Source organism: Bufo bufo, chromosome 2 (genome assembly GCF_905171765.1).
Source record: "Bufo bufo chromosome 2, aBufBuf1.1, whole genome shotgun sequence".
Lineage (NCBI taxonomy): Eukaryota > Metazoa > Chordata > Amphibia > Anura > Bufonidae > Bufo > Bufo bufo.
In genome coordinates this window covers 400,430,448-400,450,455 of record NC_053390.1, presented here as the reverse complement: position 1 = coordinate 400,450,455, position 20,008 = coordinate 400,430,448, and the positions used below count along the sequence as shown (strand labels likewise).

General features: G+C 45.7%; 1 protein-coding gene across 1 annotated transcript in view; it reads left to right on the top strand.

Annotated features, from left to right (window-relative positions):
- Nucleotides 1-20,008, top strand: part of DDX58 (DExD/H-box helicase 58) — a 117,803-nt gene that overhangs the window by 57,238 nt on the left and 40,557 nt on the right. Inside the window, exons 15-17 of the mRNA XM_040417249.1 lie at nucleotides 1,026-1,168; nucleotides 2,259-2,349; nucleotides 10,787-10,957. Of these exons, the coding sequence (XP_040273183.1) occupies nucleotides 1,026-1,168; nucleotides 2,259-2,349; nucleotides 10,787-10,957 (405 nt within the window). The remainder of the gene's footprint in view (nucleotides 1-1,025; nucleotides 1,169-2,258; nucleotides 2,350-10,786; nucleotides 10,958-20,008) is intronic.

The following is a 20,008-nucleotide window of genomic DNA, read 5'->3' as shown; positions in this document are numbered from 1 at the left end:
TTATTCAATATGTTAATTAGCTTCTGAAGGTGCCCAGGGCCGGCTTTCATGCGGCCGGTGCCCATGCCCCTCGTCGCTTTTCATACCAAACCCCTCCCCTTTCACCCCTCTGGCCTGCCCTAGGTTCTTCTGATTACATCCTCCTCTTAGTGAGAAATCCAGCGCCGTTCAACAGATTCGCCGCACCTGCGCACTTCACTCCCCATTATGGGCAGAGGCACAAGGCCGGCTAGATCGGGATGTACGGGCCGGCACATGCGCATTAAACGCTCTTGTGCCTCTGCCCATAATGGGGAGTGAAGTGCGCAGGCACGGCGAATCTGTTGAACGGCGCTGGATTTCTCACTAAGAGGAGGACGTAATCAGAAGAACGGGCCAGAGGGGTTAAAGGGGAGGGATTTCGTATAAAAAGCGACGAGGGGCCTGGGCACCGGCCGCATGAAAGCCGCCCCTGGACACCTTCAGAAGCTAATTAACATATTGAATAAAAGTGTTTTTCTGAGAAAATCAGCGATGTCCAGCAATATGGAAGGTAGTATTCTAATATGGGGAATGAAATGGAGATCCTGATGTTAGTGCTCTATAATGGTGATTTTAGGTGAAAGACTCCATTGAATTAAACACTTAGCTATGATCTTGCTGATCATTCATCGGGTAATTGCATCATCGTTTCCCAGTGGCGGATCGTGCTTCCAGGAAACAAGGAGACAGTATGGGGAAGAGCGATGGCATTAGTGGTCACTTCTCCCCAGACTCTGGAGATGCTGGAGGAGATTGCTACATGTAAATGCACTGGTCTCCTCCACTAGCGATCAGCAGATTGTCGGGAAGGAACGCTTCCTTCCTGACAATCTCCTCGATCGTCGTCCAGTGTAAAGGGAGCTTTAGCAGCCGCAGTAAAATCACAACATGAGGTTTTTTTTTTTTTAAATGTGTTTTGTCTTTTCTTTGTTAATGACCTGATTAAATCCATCGTCTGATGTAACGACATTCACCAGATTCTGTTATTCTGTTCTTTTTTGCAGCTAAATTGCCATTGTTGATAAACATTTCTAAAGATAATGAAAACCCAAAGCTAGATGAACTGCTGTTTATCTTAGTTGAATCCTACCAAGACGATCCAGAGACCCGCACCCTTCTCTTTGTGAACACCAGGGCGTTAGTGGTGGTGAGAATTTCTATATCAAATCCCTGTTGGTTGTTGAGATTTAAGGGCATTTCAGCCCACAATCTGCATTATATATGCTATTTTAGGTTAAAATAAACAAATATATAGTTTGAGAAAAGTGTTGAAAGGTAATGCAGAAAATATGTTTAAAATGAATAAATATATACCTTGCAAATGTTTGACACAAAAAAAGTATATAATTACCCTATCCCTGACTACAGCATGCCAGAATGACACTCTTTGGCCCATAGAAAACAAGAAACTTTATGTATACTGTATGATCCTTGAAAACTTATTACAGGGACATAAACATATTTTTAAAGTGGTTGAGCAAGGGTTAACCTTACCGATCCCCTCACCTCACTGATTCCCTGCCGCTACCATTCCAGCACTTCTTTAGTTCCTGCTGTTCTTCACTTTCTTGACATTCAGGAAATGGTTTGGACTTTTGTTTGAGCCAATCACTGGCTGCAGTGGTGACACACCTGAGCAACCGGTGGAGAGCCATAGAGAAGTGTAGAGCATCGGGGACTGGGGAAGCATCAGAACGGCATTGGCAATGTGTATAGCCACCTTAAAAGGGTTGTCCAGGATTAAATCCCCCACCCTTTCAGACCTGTAAAGAGATCTGTATTTACTGTACCTGCTCCTCACTGCTTTGTGGCTCCTGGGCTCTCTTCACTGGACTTCTGCTCCCAGCCTTCACCATCCTCTTGCGGACACATCATCGCTGAGCCACAGAGCTGAAACAGTAGTGGTGACTAGGTAAGTATAGGCCTCTTCACAGATCCAGCAGGGTGAGGAGGAATTTAAAAAAAATCCTAGGCAACCCCATTAAGGGTAGATTCACATGTGGTGGAGTTGTTGCAGATATATATGTGGCCAAAAAGTGTTTTTAGTCATCTGAATATGGTGGCTTTGGCGCAAGTTCATGGATTTCTTCAAACCCCTTTCAGTAGGGCAGGGGAGGCTGCCACACCTGCTAGAAATGATGGATTCCCGCACAATCCCTTTAAGATGTTGTTGTGACAGTAATCCATCCGCAGTTATCTCTACAGTCACATAATAACCGCTTTCATGGCTCTTTTAGGCTTTAAAGAACTGGATTGATGAAACTCCAGAACTCAGCTTCTTGAAGCCAGAAATCTTGATTGGAAGGAACAGAAGACATGATAAACTAGGTACACGAAACAGACCAGAAATTCCTAGCACATGTAAAATACTTGTGCATGTCTGGTATTCGGAATGATTTGTGTGTTGGAATTCAATAGAAATGCCGTCCACCCACCCAGAGCAAACATTCGATTAGCTATTTTATCTATAAAACATCATATACAGTTGCCAGAAAAAGGTATGTAAACCCTTTGGAATGATATGGATTTCTGCACAAATTGGTCATAAAATGTGATCTGATCTTCATCTAAGTCACAACAATAGACAATCACAGTCTGCTTAAACTAATAACACACAAAGAATTAAATGTTACCATGTTTTTACTGAACACACCATGTAAACATTCACAGTGCAGGTGGAAAAAGTATGTGAACCCTTAGACTAATGACATCTCCAAGAGCTAATTGGAATGAGGTGTCAGCCAACTGGAGTCCAATCAATGAGATGAGAATGGAGGTGTTGGTTACAGCTGCCCTGCCCTATAAAAAACACACACCAGTTCTGGGTTTGCTTTTCACAAGAAGCATTGCCTGATGTGAATGATGCCTCGCACAAAAGAGCTCTCAGAAGACCTACGATTAAGAATTGTTGACTTGCATAAAGCTGGAAAGGGTTATAAAAGTATCTCCAAAAGCCTTGCTGTTCATCAGTCCACGGTAAGACAAATTGTCTATAAATGGAGAAAGTTCAGCACTGCTGCTACTCTCCATAGGAGTGGCAGTCCTGTAAAGATGACTGCAAGAGCACAGCGCAGACTGCTCAATGAGATGAAGAAGAATCCTAGAGTGTCAGCTAAAGACTTACAAAAGTCTCTGGCATATGCTAACATCCCTGTTAGCGAATCTACGATACGTAAAACACTAAACAAGAATGGATTTCATGGGCGGATACCACAGAGGAAGCCACTGCTGTCCAAAAAAACATTGCTGCACGTTTACAGTTTGCACAAGAGCACCTGGATGTTCCACAGCAGTACTGGCAAAATATTCTGTGGACAGATGAAACCAAAGTTGAGTTGTTTGGAAGAAACACACAACACTATGTGTGGAGAAAAAGAGGCACAGCACACCAACATCAAAACCTCATCCCAACTGTGAAGTATGGTGGTGGGGGCATCATGGTTTGGGGCTGCTTTGCTGCATCAGGGCCTGGACGGATTGCTATCATCGAAGGAAAAATTAATTCCCAAGTTTATCAAGACATTTTGCAGGAGAACTTAAAGGGTTTCTACCACTTCGATTTCACCTAACTAGCTTTCAGACACTAGCGATCCGCTAGTTTCTGCTCTACCTAACCATCCTAATATAACAGCTTATTGTCCTGCCGTTTCGCTAAAAAAAGAACTTATATAGATATGCTAATGAGCCTCTAGGTGCTATGGGGGCATCATTAGCACCTAGAGGCTCGGTCTACCTTCACAAACTGCCGCCGCCCAGCGCGTCCCTCCAGCCCGCCCATCTCCTCCGGAATGCGATCCTCCCTGTGAGCCAGCGGACGAATTTCGCGCATGCGCCGTGCGCGGATGTATTCGGCGCATGCGCAGTGAATGTCTGACCGCTTTCTGCACAGACATCTCCACTGCGCCTGTTCCTCGGAGCACTATGACGTCATCGGCGCAGGCGCAGTGGAGATGTCTGAGCAGGGAAGCGGGCAGACATTCACTGCGCATGCGCCGAATACAGATGAGCACGGGGAAGATCGCATTCCGGAGGAGATGGGCGGGCTGGAGGGACGCGCTGGGCGGCGGCAGTTTGTGAAGGTAGACCGAGCCTCTAGGTGCTAATGACGCCCCCATAGCACCTAGAGGCTCATTAGCATATCTATATAAGTTCTTTTTTTAGCGAAACGGCAGGACAATAAGCTGTTATATTAGGATGGTTAGGTAGAGCAGACACTAGCGGATCGGTAGTGTCTGAAAGCTAATTAGGTGAAAACGAAGTGGTAGAAACCCTTTAAGGCCATCTGTCTACCAGCTGAAGCTCAACAGAAGATGGGTGTTGCAACAGGACAACGACCCAAAGCATAGAAGTAAATCAACAACAGAATGGCTTAAAGAGGACCTTTCACTAGAATAAAAAATCTAAACTAAGCATACAGACATGGAGAGCGGCGCCCAGGGATCTCCCTGCACTTACTATTATCCCTGGGCGCCGCTCCGTTCTCCCGGTATAGGCTCCGGTATCTTCATATGTTCGGCTCAACTGGGTGGAGCCTGCCGGCGTCTCCTTCTCCCAGGCTGTAGTGCTGGCCAATCGCAGCGCTCAGCTCATAGCCTGAGAGTTTTTTTTTTCTCTCAGGCTATGAGCTAAGCGCTGCGATTGGCCAGCGCTACAGCCTGGGAGAAGGAGACGCCGGCAGGCTCCACCCAGTTGAGCCGAACATATGAAGATACCGGAGCCTATACCGGGAGAACGGAGCGGCGCCCAGGGATAATAGTAAGTGCAGGGAGATCCCTGGGCGCCGCTCTCCATGTCTGTATGCTTAGTTTAGATTTTTTTATTGTAGTGAAAGGTCCTCTTTAAACAGAAGAAAATACGCCTTCTGGAGTGGCCCAGTCAGAGTCCTGACCTCAACCCGATTGAGATGCTGTGGCATGACCTCAAGAAAGCGATTCACACCAGACATCCCAAGAATATTGCTGAACTGAAACAGTTCTGTAAAGAGGAATGGTCAAGAATTACTCCTGACCGTTGTGCACGTCTGATCTGCAACTACAGGAAACGTTTGGTTGAAGTTATTGCTGCCAAAGGAGGTTCAACCAGTTATTAAATCCAAGGGTTCACATACTTTTTCCACCTGCACTGTGAATGTTTACATGGTGTGTTCAATAAAAAACATGGTAGCATTTAATTCTTTGTGTGTTATTAGTTTAAGCAGACTGTGATTGTCTATTGTTGTGACTTAGATGAAGATCAGATCACATTTTATGACCAATTTGTGACGAAATCCATATCATTCCAAAGGGTTCACATACTTTTTCTTGCAACTGTACATAGTGAAAAATCCTTTCTTTGACAAGGAAAGTCAAGGTAAACACCTCTGTTTGCCCGGGAATAGGAAATACCCCTATGCAAGCTCAGAATGTGTGTTCTTTCTTAGTGGGCATGCTATTTCTGCTGCAGCTTTCTCCCTATCACATTTCAGAGTATGTGTCCTTTCTTCTGCAGCTCTTTCCCTGTTACAGCTTAGGGAGTGTCCTTTCTGCTACAGCTTTCTTCCTATAACAACTCAGGGGGTGCGCCCTTTCTTGTGCAGATATTTCCCTCTCACAGTTCAAGGAGCGTGTCCTTTGTGCTGCAGATCTCTCCCCGTAATTGTCTTATCTTCTAATAGAACATAGGACTGGTGGCAGTTTGGATGGAACTGAGAATGTGTGTTCAACCCAGTGAGGTGGACATTGAAATGAGGAAAAAAAGCAACAGCAGATGGCGCTATATAGATACATTTTATTGAACAACTCAGTGGCAATGCTACATTTTTTATTGCATGCAATTAAAAAAGCTGCTTTGAAAAATGTAGAATATGTTTTTGTGCAACAAGACCTTTAATGTTCTGTGTACAGAATTTAAAATATATTCAGGTAATAATAAATACTTTTATAAGGGCCAGAACCAGCATTACCGAAATCACCATGTTCTGGCTGGTCGAGGTCCCAGTAGAGAACCATTGAGAAGCACTGCCCTAGTTAGCTGGCATCGCAAATGGCAGTAAAAACATGTCTGTCAGCTGCTTTTGGTTCAGCGTTCAGAGCATTTTGTATTATAGACATAGTTCTATGAAAGATCCTTAAAAGGGTTTTCTGGTAAAAAAAATGTTTAACAAGTTCCCGCAGCATGGCACCTGAAACAGGAGATTTATACTTACCTGTTCCATGCCGCTCTAGTGGTCCGCGCTGCCTCTGCCCTCTTTATCTTTTAGTCCCGGCAGTGTTTTCATCCGGCTGGCCAATGCCTGGTTTCAGCAGTATTGTGGCCACAAGCAGCATGTCACCACTGAAGCCAGTCATTGGCTGGAGCCATTTCCAGCCGGATGTATACAGTACCAGTACTGGAGGATGGATCGAGCAAAGGCACCGTGGACCACTGGAGCAGCATGGAGCAAGTAAGTATGAATATTCTATTTCAGGGGCCATGCTGCTGGAACTCGTTAAAAAAATTATTTTACCAGAAAACCCATTTAAAGTGGTATTCTGGGTATGTGAAGTTATCCCCGGGATAACTATTAGATTGGTCGGGGGCACCCCCACTGATTACAAGAACAGGAATCCATACCCTTTGGAGCTCCCCAAAATGAAAGCAGTGGTTGGTTCGGATTGCAGCCACTCCATTCATTTTTAAGGGAGTTCTGGAGATAGCCGATTAGAGTGCTCAGCTCTCGATGAAACCGTGGATAGGGCATAACTTCACATAACCAAAATACTCCTTTAACCACCTCCGGACCGCTGTACGCACAGACGCGTCCTGGAGGTAGTTGTTTCATTCCACCTGGACGCGCCAGCGCGTCCTCTCGCGAGACGCGAGATTTCCTGTGAACGCGCGCGGAAGGTAAGCGAGTGGATCTCCAGCCTGCCAGCGGCGATCGTTCGCTGGCAGGCTGGAGATGTGATTTTTTTTAACCCCTAACAGGTATATTAGACGCTGTTTTGATAACAGCGTCTAATATACCTGCTACCTGGTCCTCTGGTGGTCCCCTTTGTTTGGATCGACCACCAGAGGACACAGATAGCTCAGCAATATGTAGCACCAAGCACCGCACTACACTACACCCCCCCCTGTCTCTTATTAACCCCTTATTCGCCCCTGATCACCCCATATAGACTCCCTGATCACCCCCCTGTCATTGATCACCCCCCTGTAAAGCTCCATTCAGATGTCCGCATGATTTTTACGGATCCACTGATCGACTGATCGGATCCGCAAAACGCATACGGACATCTGAATGGAGCCTTACAGGGGCGTGATCAATGACTGTGGTGATCACCCCATATAGACTCCCTGATCACCCCCCTGTCATTGATTACCCCCCTGTCATTGATCACCCCCCTGTAAAGCTCCATTCAGATGTCCTCATGATTTTTACGGATCCACTGATAGACTGATCGGATCCGCAAAACGCATACGGACGTCTGAATGGAGCCTTACAGGGGCGTGATCAATGACTGTGGTGATCACCCCATATAGACTCCCTGATCACCCCCCTGTCATTGATCATCCCCCTGTCATTGATCACCCCCCTGTAAAGCTCCATTCAGATGTCCGCATGATTTTTACGGATCCACGGATACATGAATCGGATCCGCAAAACGCATACGGACATCTGAATGGAGCCTTATAGGGGGGTGATCAATGACAGGGGGGTGATCACCCCATATAGACTGCCTGATCACCCCCCTGTCATTGATCACCCCCCTGTCATTGATCACCCCCCTGTCATTGATCACCCCCCTGTAAGGCTGCATTCAGACATTTTTTTGGCCCAAGTTAGCGGAATTATTTTTTTTTTTCTTACAAAGTCTCATATTCCACTAACTTGTGTCAAAAAATAAAATCTCACATGAACTCACCATACCCCTCACGGAATCCAAATGCGTAAACATTTTTAGACATTTATATTCCAGACTTCTTCTCACGCTTTAGGGCCCCTAGAATGCCAGGGCAGTATAAATACCCCACATGTGACCCCATTTTGGAAAGAAGACACCCCCAGGTATTCCGTGAGGGGCATATTGAGTCCATGAAAGATTGAATTTTTTGTCCCAAGTTAGCGGAAAGGGAGACTTTGTGAGAAAAAAAATAAATAAAATCAATTTCCGCTAACTTGTGCCAAAAAAAAAAAAATTCTATGAACTTGCCATGCCCCTCATTGAATACCTTGGGGTGTCTTCTTTCCAAAATGGGGTCACATGTGGGGTATTTATACTGCCCTGGCATTTTAGGGGCCCTAAAGCGTGAGAAGAAGTCTGGGATCTAAATGTCTAAAAATGCCCTCATAAAAGGAATGTGGGCCCCTTTGCGCATCTAGGCTGCAAAAAAGTGTCACACATCTGGTATCGCCGTATTCAGGAGAAGTTGGGCAATGTGTTTTGGGGTGTCATTTTACATATACCCATGCTGGGTGAGATAAATATATTGGCAAAAGACAACTTTTCCCATTTTTTTATACAAAGTTGGCATTTGACCAAGATATTTATCTCACCCAGCATTGGTATATGTAAAATGGCACCCCAAAACACATTCCCCAACTTCTCCTGAGTACGGCGATACCACATGTGTGGCACTTTTTTACAGCCTAGGTGGGCAAAGGGGCCCACATTCCAAAGAGCACCTTTCGGATTTCACAGGTCATTTACCTACTTACCACACATTAGGGCCCCTGGAAAATGCCAGGGCAGTATAACTACCCCACAAGTGACCCCATTTTGGAAAGAAGACACCCCAAGGTATTCCGTGAGGGGCATGGCGAGTTCCTCGAATTTTTTATTTTTTGTCACAAGTTAGCGGAAAATGATGATTTTTTATTTTTTTTTTTTCTTACAAAGTCTCATATTCCACTAACTTGTGACAAAAAATAAAAACTTCCATGAACTCACTATGCCCATCAGCGAATACCTTGGGGTGTCTTCTTTCCAAAATGGGGTCACTTGTGGGGTAGTTATACTGCCCTGGCATTCTAGGGGCCCAAATGTGTGGTAAGGAGTTTGAAATCAAATTCTGTAAAAAAATGACCGGTGAAATCCGAAAGGTGCTCTTTGGAATATGGGCCCCTTTGCCCACCACACATTTGGGCCCCTAGAATGCCAGGGCAGTATAACTACCCCACAAGTGACCCCATTTTGGAAAGAAGACACCCCAAGGTATTCGCTGATGGGCATAGTGAGTTCATGGAAGTTTTTATTTTTTGTCACAAGTTAGTGGAATATGAGACTTTGTATGAAAAAAAAAAAAAAAAAAAGCATCATTTTCCACTAACTTGTGACAAAAAATAAAAAATTCTAGGAACTCGCCATGCCCCTCACGGAATACCTTGGGGTGTCTTCTTTCCAAAATGGGGTCACTTGTGGGGTAGTTATACTGCCCTGGCATTCTAGGGGCCCTAATGTGTGGTAAGTAGGTAAATGACCTGTGAAATCCGAAAGGTGCTCTTTGGAATGTGGGCCCCTTTGCCCACCTAGGCTGCAAAAAAGTGTCACACATGTGGTATCTCCGTATTCAGGAGAAGTTGGGGAATGTGTTTTGGGGTGTCTTTTTACATATACTCATGCTGGGTGAGAGAAATATCTTGGCAAAAGACAACTTTTCCCATTTTTTTATACAAAGTTGGCATTTGACCAAGATATTTATCTCACCCAGCATGGGTATATGTAAAATGATACCCCAAAACACATTCCCCAACTTCTCCTGAGTACGGCGATACCACATGTGTGGCACTTTTTTACAGCCTAGGTGGGCAAAGGGGCCCACATTCCAAAGAGCACCTTTCGGATTTCACTGGTCATTTACCTACTTACCACACATTAGGGCCCCTGGAAAATGCCAGGGCAGTATAACTACCCCACAAGTGACCCCATTTTGGAAAGACACCCCAAGGTATTCCCTGAGGGGCATGGCGAGTTCCTAGAATTTTTTATTTTTTGTCACAAGTTAGTGGAAAATGATGATTTTTTATTTTATTTTTTTTCCTTACAAAGTCTCATATTCCACTAACTTGTGACAAAAAATAAAAAGTTCTATGAACTCACTATGCCCATCAGCGAATACCTTAGGGTGTCTACTTTCCGAAATGGGGTCATTTGTGGGGTGTTTGTACTGTCTGGGCATTGTAGAACCTCAGGAAACATGACAGGTGCTCAGAAAGTCAGAGCTGCTTCAAAAAGCGGAAATTCACATTTTTGTACCATAGTTTGTAAACGCTATAACTTTTACCCAAACCATTTTTTTTTTACCCAAACATTTTTTTTTTAACAAAGACATGTATAACAATAAATTTAGAGCAAAATTTATATATGGATGTCGTTTTTTTTGCAAAATTTTACAACTGAAAGTGAAAAATGTCATTTTTTTGCAAAAAAATCGTTAAATTTCGATTAATAACAAAAAAAGTAAAAATGTCAGCAGCAATGAAATACCACCAAATGAAAGCTCTATTAGTGAGAAGAAAAGGAGGTAAAATTCATTTGGGTGGTAAGTTGCATGACCGAGCAATAAACGGTGAAAGTAGTGTAGGTCAGAAGTGTAAAAAGTGGCCTGGTCTTTCAGGGTGTTTAAGCACTGGGGGCTGAGGTGGTTAAAGTATATATTTGGAGGAACGTATGAGCCGTAACACACACAAAACTTCTGCTTGTGTTTTTACTTCATACTTTGCTTTTGTATTTTTTTTTTTAAATGACATGAATGACACCAGTTTTTTATTTTTTTATTCACAAAATGCCATGTTTTTGTGTTTTAGGGATGTCCCTTTCCAGTCAGAAAGGAGCTCTGGAAACATTTAGAAACTCTGGAGAGAGCAAATTACTGATCGCTACGTCAGTGGCTGATGAAGGCATAGATATACCTGCATGTAACTTGGTTCTTTTGTATGAGTATGTTGGCAATGTCACCAAGATGATCCAAGTCAGAGGTACAAATAATTACTGGGTTCATAGATCAACCTACCCATACAACCTCATTGTATCAATGCTGTGCACACTGAGAATTATCATGTTGTATCAGTATCACGGCTGAGGATGGGGAAAACCCTCAGCCGTGCGATGCCAGAAGATGTTAGTGGCTGCTCGGCCAGGACGACAGAATTAGGGAGCAGGTCACCTCCTAGAGCTTCCCTAATCTGACCCTGACTCCTAGCTGCATGAGCCGACCTTGAAGGTAGGAGGGCTCATGCTCAGGAACCTCGGATCCCTACTGACCCTCCGCCGATCCCTGAACTAGGAGCTGGGTAGACAGCCCGTTCCTCCTGGACACGGAGGAACAGGAGTCTCACTGGCCAAGCTGCAAGGAAACAGGATACAAAAACAGACCTATGGATATGGCAGGTGAACTGCACTAGTTCCACCTACCTGCCACAGCCTTGCTGACTGGATCCCTGTGCTGACACGCTGACGTCCACACCATACTAAAAGGACACAGCCAACGCACATACAGACAGGAACCCAGATCCATAGCTGCATTAAATAACAAAAGGAAAGCCACATCAACTTACCATCACATAAAAACATTTATGACCACAAGGGTGGCCCTCACTGGCAGATGGTATAAGGGACCAGGAGGGTGCCTCCAGCTTACAAACAAGGCTGGAGTACCCCTCTGACATCAGGTCTCAACTGAGGCTATATAGCCCAAAGTGGCCACACCCACACAGACACACAGTGAAATGGAATTAACCCTTCCAACACCAAGGAGGGAAGTGAAACCACTTAAAGGGAAAGTGCATACATAACTAAACCTCATACACAACAAACTGGGAAAGTGCACACATAAATATCACACAGCACCAGTTACCGCCGGCAACGGCATGCGTGGCAATCATGTCCTGGGAATCAGCCAGCAGGCCGAGGCACTGCCACACACACACACTATACTACACGTTGCCACGGGCAACCACAAGTGACGGAAGGTGTAACAGTGCACACCATACAAACCAAACCAGGAGCTACCGCATGCACTTGGCAGCAAGCTGCCTAGCAACCGCCAAACACAATCTTGTTGCCAGCGGCAACCACACGTGAGGCAACAAACAAGTAGCTCTCACCATGTAGTTGACCACTACCAAACCGCAGGCAACCACATGCGGGTCCAGAGTCACGACCATGACCATGGTCGTGACAATCAGGTTATTATTAAAGGTTTTTTTTTAGATTTATTTTACTGACCCCTGGATAGGTCATCAGTATTTGATCGGTGGGGGTCCGACACCCGTATCCCCCGTCAATCATTGTTTTGAGAAGGCAGCGGTGCTCCTGTGAGCACTGCGGCCTTCTCTCAGCCTTCCCTAGGCCATTGATGACACGTTCATCAATTACGTGGCCTAAAAGAAGCTCAGTACCAAGTGAATGGGGCTGAGCTGCAATATCAAGCAAAGCCGCTATACAATGTATGGCGCTGTGCTTGGTAATCTGCTGATCGGCGGCGGTCCTGGGTGTCGGACCCCCATTGATGAGATACTGATGACCTATCCTGAGGATAGGTCATCAGTATAAAAAAAATCTTGGAAAACCCTTTTAACTATTTGCTGGCCGACTTAAATTGTCCAACAGATACTCCTATAACTATGAAAGGACCTTCCTGGATGTCCATGTGGAGTTTGCTGCTGTACTGAGACTTTGCAGCTGCAGGAACAGGGAATTGATGGTCATTGACAGCTGGGCTACCCCTAGAGAAGGCTGAGATATGTTTTTTACCATCTCTGCTTTCCCGATTGCTGTGTACATGGCACTCAATACACTGGGTCATTTGCTTGAATATAAGGACTACCAGGGTGCATGTAGAGTATTAAGTGGAGCTGATCAAAACATTTTTCTCATCCGTATCATTGGGGGACACAGGCTTGACCATGGGTATACCTGTTGCCCCTAGGAGGCGGACACTAAGCACAAAAAAAGTGTAAGCTCCTCCCCTTCATCTATACCCTTCCTACAGGGACTAAGCTAAATCAGTTTTAGCTTAGTGTCTGTAGGAGTCAGACCTCCCTGCATTGCAGGTCTGCTGGTTGTTCTTTTCTTGTTTTTGTTTTTTCCAGCGGTGGTTTCAGGCAGTCCAAATAAACTGCCTGCACCCTCACCCCGGAGACGGGAGACCAGGGGGTCCCCCAAGCCCCCTGCTCCTTCCCGTTCTCCAGAAGCTAAGGAGGACCAGAGGTTCAGGTAAAAACCTCTGTATCCCGCCAGCGTTTGGATCACCACGGTCGTCCCTCCCCAAGGGGCCGCACTGGATCCGGCTGGAGCCAGGGGGGAAGAAGACGCCGGACAGGTGAGTATAAAAAACAAAAGGGAAAAAGGATTTAAACCCAAAGTACTCTTCCCCCTCAAGTTACCTGGTACCCAAAAAAGCTAGGCCCCTCCAGGAAGTGGTTGCTGTCGGGGAGAGGTTTGCAGGACTTGGCCCCCGGCTCGGCGTCTCAAGGGGCGTCCGTCTTCCATCTTTTGTTATGCCTTGTGTCGGACTGGGCAGGGGCACCGCCGGGGCCACTTATAATTGAGGCCCCGGAAAATTTGAGGCCTACTCCCGCAGGGTTTCGCCCGCGGCTTCTTATTCCCCGAGCGGCGTCTTCGGCTACTTTCACACTGGCGCTTTGGCTTTCCGTTTGTGAGATTCGTTCAGGTATCTCACAAGCAGTCCGAAACGGATCAGTTTTGCTCTAATGCATTCTGAATGGAAAAGGATCCGCTCAGAATGCATCAGTTTGCCTCCATTCTGTCTCCATTCCGCTTTGGAGGCGGACACCAAAACGCTGCTTGCAGCGTTTTAGTGTCCGTCTGACGAAACTGAGCCAAACTGATCCGTTCTGACACACAATGTAAGTCAATGGGGACGGATCCGTTTTCTATGACACAATCTGGCACAATAGAAAACGGATCCGTACTCCATTGACTTTCATTGGTGTTCAAGACAAATTCGTCTTGGCTATGTTAAAGATAATACAAATGTATCTGTTCTGAATGGATGCAGACAGTTGTATTATCTGAACGGATCTGTCTGTGCAGATCCATGATGGATCCGCATGATGGATCCGCACCAAACGAAAGTGTGAAAGTAGCCTTAGTTTGGCCGGGGACGCGGCACTATGCAGTGCCGGCGAGCGGGGAAAGGGGGGGCAGGTACAGAGGCTGCTAGGGCCTGCCCTGAAGGATGGAGTCATTTTGGGGGTGGGGCTTGAGTTCTCCCCTCTCCCACACCGGCAGTTAAGTGAGGTTTGATAGAGGAGTGCTGGCTCCGCCCACTTCCGTTTTTAACCACCTCCGGACCGCTGTACGCACAGACGCGTCCTGGAGGTGGTTGATTCATTTCTCCTGGACGCGCCGGCGCGTCCTCTCGCGAGACGCGAGATTTCCTGTGAACGCGCGCACACAGGCGCGCGCGCTCACAGGAACGGAAGGTAAGAGAGTTGATCTCCAGCCTGCCAGCGGCGATCGTTCGCTGGCAGGCTGGAGATGTGTTTTTTTTAACCCCTAACAGGTATATTAGACGCTGTTTTGATAACAGCGTCTAATATACCTGCTACCTGGTCCTCTGGTGGTCCCCTTTGTTTGGATCGACCACCAGAGGACACAGGTAGCTCAGTAAAGTAGCACCAAGCACCACTACACTACACTACACCCCCCCCCCCCCCGTCACTTATTAACCCCTTATTAGCCCCTGATCACCCCATATAGACTCCCTGATCACCCCCCTGTCATTGATTACCCCCCTGTCATTGATCACCCCCCTGTAAAGCTCCATTCAGACGTCCGCATGATTTTTACGGATCCACTGATAGATGGATCGGATCCGCAAAACGCATCCGGACGTCTGAATGAAGCCTTACAGGGGCGTGATCAATGACTGTGGTGATCACCCCATATAGACTCCCTGTTCGCCCCCCTGTCATTGATTACCCCCCTGTCATTGATCACCCCCCTGTAAAGCTCCATTCAGACGTCCGCATGATTTTTACGGATCCACTGATAGATGGATCGGATCCGCAAAACGCATCCGGACGTCTGAATGAAGCCTTACAGGGGCATGATCAATGACTGTGGTGATCACCCCATATAGACTCCCTGATCACCCCCCTGTAAAGCTCCATTCAGATGTCCGCATGATTTTTACGGATGCACTGATAGATGGATCGGATCCGCAAACGCATCCGGACGTCTGAATGAAGCCTTACAGGGGCATGATCAATGACTGTGGTGATCACCCCATATAGACTCCCTGTTCGCCCCCCTGTCATTGATTACCCCCCTGTCATTGATCACCCCCCTGTAAAGCTCCATTCAGACGTCCGCATGATTTTTACGGATCCACTGATAGATGGATCGGATCCGCAAAACGCATCCGGACGTCTGAATGAAGCCTTACAGGGGCATGATCAATGACTGTGGTGATCACCCCATATAGACTCCCTGATCACCCCCCTGTAAAGCTCCATTCAGATGTCCGCATGATTTTTACGGATGCACTGATAGATGGATCGGATCCGCAAACGCATCCGGACGTCTGAATGAAGCCTTACAGGGGCATGATCAATGACTGTGGTGATCACCCCATATAGACTCCCTGATCACCCCCCTGTCATTGATTACACCCCTGTCATTGATCACCCCCCTGTAAAGCTCCATTCAGATGTCCGCATGATTTTTACGGATGCACTGATAGATGGATCGGATCCGCAAAACGCATACGGACGTCTGAATGAAGCCTTACAGGGGCATGATCAATGACTGTGGTGATCACCCCATATAGACTCCCTGATCACCCCCCTGTCATTGATTACACCCCTGTCATTGATCACCCCCCTGTAAAGCTCCATTCAGATGTCCGCATGATTTTTACGGATGCACTGATAGATGGATCGGATCCGCAAAACGCATCCGGACGTCTGAATGAAGCCTTACAGGGGCATGATCAATGACTGTGGTGATCACCCCATATAGACTCCCTGTTCGCCCCCCTGTCATTGATTACCCCCCTGTCATTGATCACCCCCCTGTAAAGCTCCATTCAGACGTCCGCATGATTTTTACGGATCCACTGATAGATGGATCGGATCCGCAAAACGCATCCGGACGTCTGAATGAAGCCTTACAGGGGCATGATCAATGACTGTGGTTATCACCCCATATAGACTCCCTGATCACCCCCCTGTCATTGATCACCCCCCTGTAATTGATCACCCCCCTGTCATTGATCACCCCCCCTGTCATTGATCACCCCCCCTGTCATTGATCACCCCTCTGTAAGGCTCCATTCAGACATTTTTTTGGCCCAAGTTAGCGGACTTATTTTTTTTTTTTCTTACAAAGTCTCATATTCCACTAACTTGTGTCAAAAAATAAAATCTCACATGAACTCACCATACCCCTCACGGAATCCAAATGCATAAAATTTTTTAGACATTTATATTCCAGACTTCTTCTCACGCTTTAGGGCCCCTAGAATGCCAGGGCAGTATAAATACCCCACATGTGACCCCATTTCGGAAAGAAGACACCCCCAGGTATTCCGTGAGGGGCATATTGAGTCCATGAAAGATTGAAATTTTTGTCCCAAGTTAGCGGAACGGGAGACTTTGTGAGAAAAAAATTAAAAATATCAATTTCCGCTAACTTGTGCCAAAAAAAAAATAATTCTATGAACTCGCCATGCCCCTCATTGAATACCTTGGGGTGTCTTCTTTCCAAAATGGGGTCACATGTGGGGTATTTATACTGCCCTGGCATTCTAGGGGCCCCAAAGCGTGAGAAGAAGTCTGGTATCCAAATGTCTAAAAATGCCCTCCTAAAAGGAATTTTACATATACCCATGCTGGGTGAGAGAAATATCTTGGTCAAATGCCAACTTTGTATAAAAAAATGGGAAAAGTTGTCTTTTGTCAAGATATTTCTCTCACCCAGCAAGGGTATATGTAAAATGACACCCCAAAACACATTCCCCAACTTCTCCTGAATACGGCGATACCACATGTGTGACACTTTTTTGCAGCCTAGGTGGGCAAAGGGGCCCATATTCCAAAGAGCACCTTTAGGATTTCACAGGTCATTTACCTACTTACCACACATTAGGGCCCCTGGAAAATGCCAGGGCAATATAACTACCCCACAAGTGACCCCATTTTGGAAAGAAGACACCCCAAGGTATTCTGTGAGGGGCATGGCGAGTTCCTAGAATTTTTTATTTTTTGTCACAAGTTAGTGGAAAATGCTGATTTTTTTATTTTTTTATTTTTTCATACAAAGTCTCATATTCCACTAACTTGTGACAAAAAATAAAAACTTCCATGAACTCACTATGCCCATCAGCGAATACCTTGGGGTGTCTTCTTTCCAAAATGGGGTCACTTGTGGGGTAGTTATACTGCCCTGGCATTCTAGGGGCCCAAATGTGTGGTAAGGAGTTTGAAATCAAATTCTGTAAAAAATGACCTGTGAAATCCGAAAGGTGCTGTTTGGAATATGGGCCCCTTTGCCCACCTAGGCTGCAAAAAAGTGTCACACATCTGGTATCTCCGTACTCAGGAGAAGTTGGGGAATGTGTTTTGGGGTGTCATTTTACATATACCCATGCTGGGTGAGAGAAATATCTTGGCAAAAGACAACTTTTCCCATTTTTTTATACAAAGTTGGCATTTGACCAAGATATTTATCTCACCCAGCATGGGTATATGTAAAAAGACACCCCAAAACACATTCCTCAACTTCTCCTGAGTACGGAGATACCAGATGTGTGACACTTTTTTGCAGCCTAGGTGGGCAAAGGGGCCCATATTCCAAAGAGCACCTTTCGGATTTCACAGGTCATTTTTTAGAGAATTTGATTTCAAACTCCTTACCACACATTTGGGCCCCTAGAATGCCAGGGCAGTATAACTACCCCACAAGTGACCCCATTTTGGAAAGAAGAGACCCCAAGGTATTCGCTGATGGGCATAGTGAGTTCATGGAAGTTTTTATTTTTTGTCACAAGTTAGTGGAATATGAGACTTTGTATGAAAAAAAATAAAAATCATCATTTTCCACTAACTTGTGACAAAAAATAAAAAATTCTAGGAACTTGCCATGCCCCTCACGGAATACCTTGGGGTGTCTTCTTTCCAAAATGGGGTCACTTGTGGGGTAGTTATACTGCCCTGGCATTCTAGGGGCCCAAATGTGTGGTAAGGAGTTTGAAATCAAATTCTGTAAAAAATGACCTGTGAAATCCGAAAGGTGCTCTTTGGAATATGGGCCCCTTTGCCCACCTAGGCTGCAAAAAAGTGTCACACATCTGGTATCTCCGTACTCAGGAGAAGTTGGGGAATGTGTTTTGGGGTGTCATTTTACATATACCCATGCTGGGTGAGAGAAATATCTTGGCAAAAGACAACTTTTCCCATTTTTTTATACAAAGTTGGCATTTGACCAAGATATTTCTCTCACCCAGCATGGGTATATATAAAAAGACACCCCAAAACACATTCCTCAACTTCTCCTGAGTACAGAGATACCAGATGTGTGACACTTTTTTGCAGCCTAGGTGGGCAAAGGGGCCCATATTCCAAAGAGCACCTTTCGGATTTCACAGGTCATTTTTTACAGAATTTGATTTCAAACTCCTTACCACACATTTGGGCCCCTAGAATGCCAGGGCAGTATAACCACCCCACAAGTGACCCCATTTTGGAAAGAAGAGACCCCAAGGTATTTCGTGATGGGCATAGTGAGTTCATAGAAGTTTTTATTTTTTGTCACAAGTTAGTGGAATATGAGACTTTGTAAGAAAAGAAAAAAAAAAAAAATAAATCATCATTTTCCACTAACTTGTGACAAAAAAATAAAAAGTTCTATGAACTCACTATGCCCATCAGCGAATACCTTAGGGTGTGTACTTTCCGAAATGGGGTCATTTGTGGGGTGTTTGTACTGTCTGGCCATTGTAGAACCTCAGGAAACATGACAGGTGCTCAGAAAGTCAGAGCTGCTTCAAAAAGCGGAAATTCACATTTTTGTACCATAGTTTGTAAACGCTATAACTTTTACCCAAACCATTTTTTTTTTACCCAAACATTTTTTTTTTATCAAAGACATGTAGAACAATAAATTTAGAGCAAAATTTATATATGGATGTCGTTTTTTTTGCAAAATTTTACAACAGAAAGTGAAAAATGTCATTTTTTTGTAAAAAAAATCGTTAAATTTCGATTAATAACAAAAAAAGTAAAAATGTCAGCAGCAATGAAATACCACCAAATGAAAGCTCTATTAGTGAGAAGAAAAGGAGGTAAAATTCATTTGGGTGGTAAGTTGCATGACCGAGCAATAAACGGTGAAAGTAGTGTAGGTCAGAAGTGTAAAAAGTGGCCTGGTCTTTCAGGGTGTTTAAGCACTGCGGGCTGAGGTGGTTAAAGGTTCCTGCGGCAGGACGCTGATCGGGTCATGCTGCGTGGAGGGACACAGGTGGGGTAAGAGCTGTTTTATCCCTTCTTTCAGGGTCTAATCTTCCCCCTCTTTCTCCTTACGGACGGCAGGGCTGTCAGTATGTCTGAGCCCAGACCCCATGCCCTGATGCAGACGTCGCTTCTGTGCGTAATTTTGCTTGTTCATCGTGTCGCGCAAAATTTACATCCCCTCAGTTAGACTTTCTCTGCTTTGCATGTGCTGCTCCGCATTCAAGTGGCTCGGCCCCAGACCCAATGGTCCCTGCTGCCCAGCCTATGGTAGAATCTAAGTGGGAGCGTTCCCTGTCCAGGGTGGTACAGGAGGTCTCCAATACCAACAAAGCCATTGTGGAGATATTGGGGCATTTGTCGGCAAGGCAGTCCTCTGACTGGTCCGACTCTGGGGATCAGAGGACTCATGCCCATCGCGGCCTTCCCGCAAAACGGGCCAGAACATCCTCCTCCAAAAGGGTGTCTCTGTCTCCCGTTTCCTCGGCCTCTCCTCCTATTTGAGAGTCTCACTGACGTGTCCTCAGTGGAAGAGGCATGTTCTGGGGAGAG